This window comes from Pundamilia nyererei, unplaced genomic scaffold, assembly GCF_000239375.1.
Source record: "Pundamilia nyererei isolate P.nyererei 1_Seehausen unplaced genomic scaffold, PunNye1.0 scaffold00005, whole genome shotgun sequence".
Taxonomy (NCBI): Eukaryota; Metazoa; Chordata; class Actinopteri; order Cichliformes; family Cichlidae; genus Pundamilia; species Pundamilia nyererei.
In genome coordinates, this window is record NW_005187406.1 from 2653451 (window position 1) to 2658686 (window position 5236).

Here is a 5236-nt window from a genome sequence, read left to right on the forward strand (position 1 = left end):
AAATTTCACGGTGCGACAGCTTGGTTTTGATAAGGTTATGGTTGGGTGAGTAGTGCTTATATCTAAGGTTAGGGTAAGTCTCCAGGGAATCAATGCAAGTTAACGTAATGTCGCCTGAAGTGTTGGGAATATGATAGCTTGTGTGTCTTCCCCCAACCTGTCTCTCCCAGAGAGACCTGAGCAAAAACACTGTCACCACAGCCAGTGCAATTGGGCCGCCAGCCTCCAGGCTTTCATCAAACACACACACACACACACACGCACACACGCACGCATGCACGCACGCACGCACAGAGAGAAGGTAATAGATGAGCAAGACCAAGAAAGGGATCAGTGAGGCAGCGACCCTGGTTTGGTTGTCTGCAGCAGCTCTGAGTTGTAGCAAGCACGGAGCACTTAGGAAACAGAGATGGACATGCACAAAACACACACACGCCCACAGGAGTCCAGTACAGCAGGGCTGAAGCTCAGGGATAAGAGCTCCTATCTGCTACCTGGGGCTCCCTTCACTGAAGCTATACCAACTCAAACTGTGGGCAGGCTGTGTGTGTGCACGTCTAGACAGCTTTAGGCTCTCCAGAGCATGACCAGACGTTGATAATCTGTGCGTTTTTCTTGTTAGTGTAGAAAGTAGTGAGAAAAAGTAGCTCTGTCTGTGTACTGTCTAACAAGAACAATGGATACTTAGTATTAACATCGATAGCCATCAAGATCAGGAGAAAGTCTCCCGGAGAAAATCAAATCTCACCAACAGAAAATGAGAAAGAAGATAACTATTATTGACGCCACCGACTGTTGGGGAAAATGAACCGAGGGATGGACAAACAAACAGGACCAAGTAGAAATGAAAATCAAACAGAATCAGTGGGCGAGTCAAAGAAGAGAAAAGGAGAAAACCCGCAGAGAAATCAGACGAGACAGGATGCGTCTGTTGCTGTGTGCCACTCACCGGTCCTCTCAGGTCAATGAGCTCCTGTCTCATCTGGATTATGAGGTGGTCTTTGGCCATGAGCGAACGGTACAGGCGCTCATTAAACTCTATCAATTCACCATGCATCTCAGCCACCTAAAACACACACACACAGAGGAGGAGAAGAAAACTTGAATTAATCAAACCGTGGACCACTCTTCTGCAGGACACAATTATGTACAGTGTAAAATCATTTAAACATCATTGTAGGAGTCAGAAAACAAAAAATTAATTGTCAGTTTATATGAAAATCACACAAAAGGCAATCACACTCCAGTTAAGACATAATGGATAAGGACAGCCGGACAATTTCCAACAGAGATAGGAATGATGGAGGGAGAGGAGGTGAAATTAGTTCCCATCCTATGTGTTCTCCTTCCTCCCTGCTATTCAAATGTCATGAGCTCTAACTAACCTTGACACAATGTTATTCCGTGTGTGTGCGTGCGTGTGTTCATGCAAATACAGCCAAGCTATCCAGTGTGTCTGTGTGTGTGTTCCCCAGCCTGTCTGCCTAACCAGGCCGGACGCTGTGGACAGGTCTCTGTCAGGAGACTGACAGCTGTGACACACACTGTGCTGTATGGAGGACACCTGCTGTCACAGCCACTTGGAAAGAGCGCCGTTGCCGGCTGACAGGTGAGCTGAGCATCAGTGTTGCTCCAGTGCTGACCTTCATACATTAACTTTATCCCATCGCATTTAGAAGCCACACACTGCCATAAAGAAGAGGGGAGATTTCTCGAGTAATAAAGACAAGAGTGTTGACGACGATATTAAATCTGTGGTTCCCTGAATATTTACAAAATAGCTTTATGCCAAAGTCGGTTTGTGTTCTCGTACCAGGCAAGGTATATGAAAACTGCAATATTACCAAAGGAAAACAGTGAAAAGAGCAACAGGAAAGGCTCATTTCAAACAAAGGTGACAGTGAAAGTAGCCAGAAAATGTTTTTAACCAAGAAAAATGAAATATTGCAGCTTTATTTATAGAGTATGTGTGGCACTGAAAAACATTTACACAGTAGTTCTGATGCTGGTTGGCTGCGGTCTTTGCTGGCTGTGAGGACAACAACTCTGTTTCTCATTTAAGTTTTTCTTCGACTAGGTGAAATCGACTGAGGTTTCGGGGTGGGTTTTAATAATCGATTCATCGATTAAAATCGATTCTGGCTTGGATAACGTGATATCGATTCATTAAAATCCTGAATCGAATTTTTTATATAAATTTATTTTGCCCAAAATTTCAGAATCTCAGGTGAAACGTCACAAAATTTTGACAAACACCAAACATTTAAAACAGTAAATGAGAGCAGGAACACGGCTTCTGCACAAAGACGTAAACACAAAGCGCGCATCAGACTTAGTGAGATGTCGCCTTTCTCACCCGACGGCACGGACACGCTCGGGGCTGAAAGCCGACAGCTCGCTGATTCCGATGTTTTGGCGGGTCCGCGCTTTGTGTTTACGCCCTTTTTGCGCTGATTCTAAAGCTGTTAGTTTGATCTCTCTCCAAACAATATTGACCGAATCAGCAGCAAAAGAAGATCCAAACTAAGCTTCACATAAACATCGTCATGGACTCCCTCTGACTTTTGCTGTTTTGCTGCCACCACAATAAAATCACACTTCATGCACAGCTCTCTCTCTCTCTCTCTCAGTGTACTTCAAGAACAGTTTCCCGTCTATCCCCAAAATCTGTTTTCTGCATCATTCGCTTGCATGTTACGCGCAAGTCTACCGCTGTTTACAGCGCTGTCGGACGATGTTTTTTTTTTCTTTTACTTACTTCCGAAAAGAAAACCTAATTTCTGCCGTTCAATAGGCTTTTGAACAAATTTAAACTTTTTAAAATTAAACAAAATGCAAAATGCTGTGTCTCTAATAAAACCGCTGTAACTTCAGAGGTAATGTTCATAAGTTGATTAATGGTTTTCTTTCGTTTTTGATGTACTGCAGAATATTTTTATAAAATCCCAGGCCAGGAAAAGCACCTTCATGTTTTTCTGTGTTTTATCTTCAGCTACTTTGACACAAAGGCATCTGCTGTGATGCTCACACCTTTGATAAAGTCTGGAATGTGTCAGCTTCCTTTTTATAGATACAAAAATATGTAAATGTACTGATCTGAGTTATAATATTTCTGACTGTCTGAGGCAAAATTTCCCAGATTCAAATCGAATCGAATTGGATCGAATCGTGGATCGAATCGATTCTAGAAATCAGTGACGATACCCAGCCCTTCTGAGGTTGCAGCCCACTTTTACAAGCATCTGCCATTTAAACTTGAGTTTGTCACTTTATCGGTTTGTAACAATGATTGAAATTAAAGGGGCAGTATTATGATTTCTCTTCCTCAATACAATACAGTAGATGTACTGTTACGGCACATCTTTCGTGCTCTATAAGGTCACGAGAGTGGATATAACCAATTTGGTCCGAGAAACTGAGCATGAGCTCACAAGCCCAACCTACTTGCTGTTTAAACCTTGCATTTGTAAGAGAGAACCAATTAGGAGACAGCTGGCTTACAATCAGTGAAAAAAAAAGCTTGTTTTACCAGTGACTACCACTGCCAGAGACAACAGTGCTGTCTGTCAGGGAAACACTGACGCGTTCTATAGGTAATTTGTCAACATTTATTGAATGTTTCAAAATTGTATCAAATTTACTTTTCAGTTGCCATGACAACCACAACACAACAGCAAAGACAGCAAAGCTGCAATGGAGCAGAGACGAGTTCTGCCACAAGAACAAATAACGAATCTCCTTGAAATCTGACTGCATTCAACTGGACAAAAGAATGAAATACAAATAAATAAATGAAAAAGAAGAAGATCACGCAGAATAAGCTAGTCTTAAGTATTCAATAGTGATAATGGGTTTTTTCTTGATTGCAAAAGACTTTACAGGTTTTGTCTTAATTGTCAATTGCTGTATTCATCTCAGTAAGGCCGCGGAGCACAAATCACACTCTGAGTCATGATGCCTGCCGTGTATTTGGTATAAACCGTGAGCAGGAAAAGATCATTTTGCCAACGTAGGTGGAGATGTTAAAATGCTCTTTTAGGTGATACTGCTGTTCACTTCTGTCACAGCTTTGTTATTTTCAGGCAAACAAATAAAGTCATGTGTTAGACTACTATTAGATTGAGAAAGACAACTACACAAAGTAGACACGATTCATTTTGTGTTATATGCACAATCTCAGCACATTTGTAGACTTCAAATGTAAAAAGAGAAACATGAACAACAAATGCACACGTCCAGGAAAAAATGAAGCCACTCCATGGTTTATTTTGATAAGTTATCGTGTTGACGTCGCCAAAGTTTGTGTTTCAGTTTTGCTATTACTTAGCACTCATTAGCATTAGGTGGTGTGTGTGCCAGTGTAGTCTATAGATGTAGCTTGCTAGCGTTAGCTCATAAATTTGTATTCTCACTTCTCATCCAAATATGGCCGCTCGTGCCAGAAAAAAGGACTAAACTGGTGAAACTCTGATTTTCTCAAGCTTTATGCCAGGGCTTGTTTTTGTTTTCAGGTATTCCACATTGAATAATTTTGGTCTGGCATTACAAATGTATGTATAATTTCAGAGATATTATCAGTACTGCAGATTTCATCCAGGGTGATGCAACAAATAAGTACTGTATGCAACTCTACAGTCACAACGACCGTTATCTACATAGTCGTAAAAGTATATTATATATATCTTTTTTATTTACCTGTGAAAAACAGCAGACTGTTAGGGGGGCTGGGTCGTCGACCCAGTGGTTTTGTGTTTTTGGTCCTTTGATTGGGTTAATTATATCTAATGGTTTGCAGGGATGTTCTGAGTTTAGGTTCTCTGTGTGGTTTATGTTAGAGTTTTAGTCTTTTGGCTTCTGTCTGTGTTCCTTAATTGCTGTATCCCCTTCTCAAGTCTGCATCTCTGTGTTATGTTTCCTGTTTTACTTTGAAGTCTGTATCTCGGGTTAATGTATCAGGTTTTGCTTCCCTTGCCTCGTTAGCCCTGATTTGCCCCAGCTGTGTTTCCCTTCTGTCTCTCATTCACTGATTGCTCCCTCTGTGTATTTAAGCCCTGTGTTTTCCTCTGTCCGTGTCACTATCTACCAGAGGTGTGGACTCGAGTCACATGACTTGGACTCGAGTCAGACTCGAGTCACATGACTTGGACTCGAGTCAGACTCGAGTCATTAATTTTATGACTTTAGACTTGACTTGAAAAAATGTTCTAAGACTTGTGACTTGACTTGGACTTTTACA

The 5236-nt window shown here is 41.5% G+C and overlaps 1 protein-coding gene across 2 annotated transcripts in view; it reads right to left on the reverse strand.

Moving 5' to 3' along the window:
• LOC102201365 (sorting nexin-29-like) overlaps positions 1–5236 on the reverse strand; it is a 68314-nt gene that overhangs the window by 43574 nt on the left and 19504 nt on the right. For both annotated transcript variants that reach the window (XM_005721759.1, XM_005721758.1), the window contains exon 2: positions 950–1066. In XM_005721759.1, coding sequence (XP_005721816.1) covers positions 950–1066 — 117 coding nt within the window. The remainder of the gene's footprint in view (positions 1–949; positions 1067–5236) is intronic.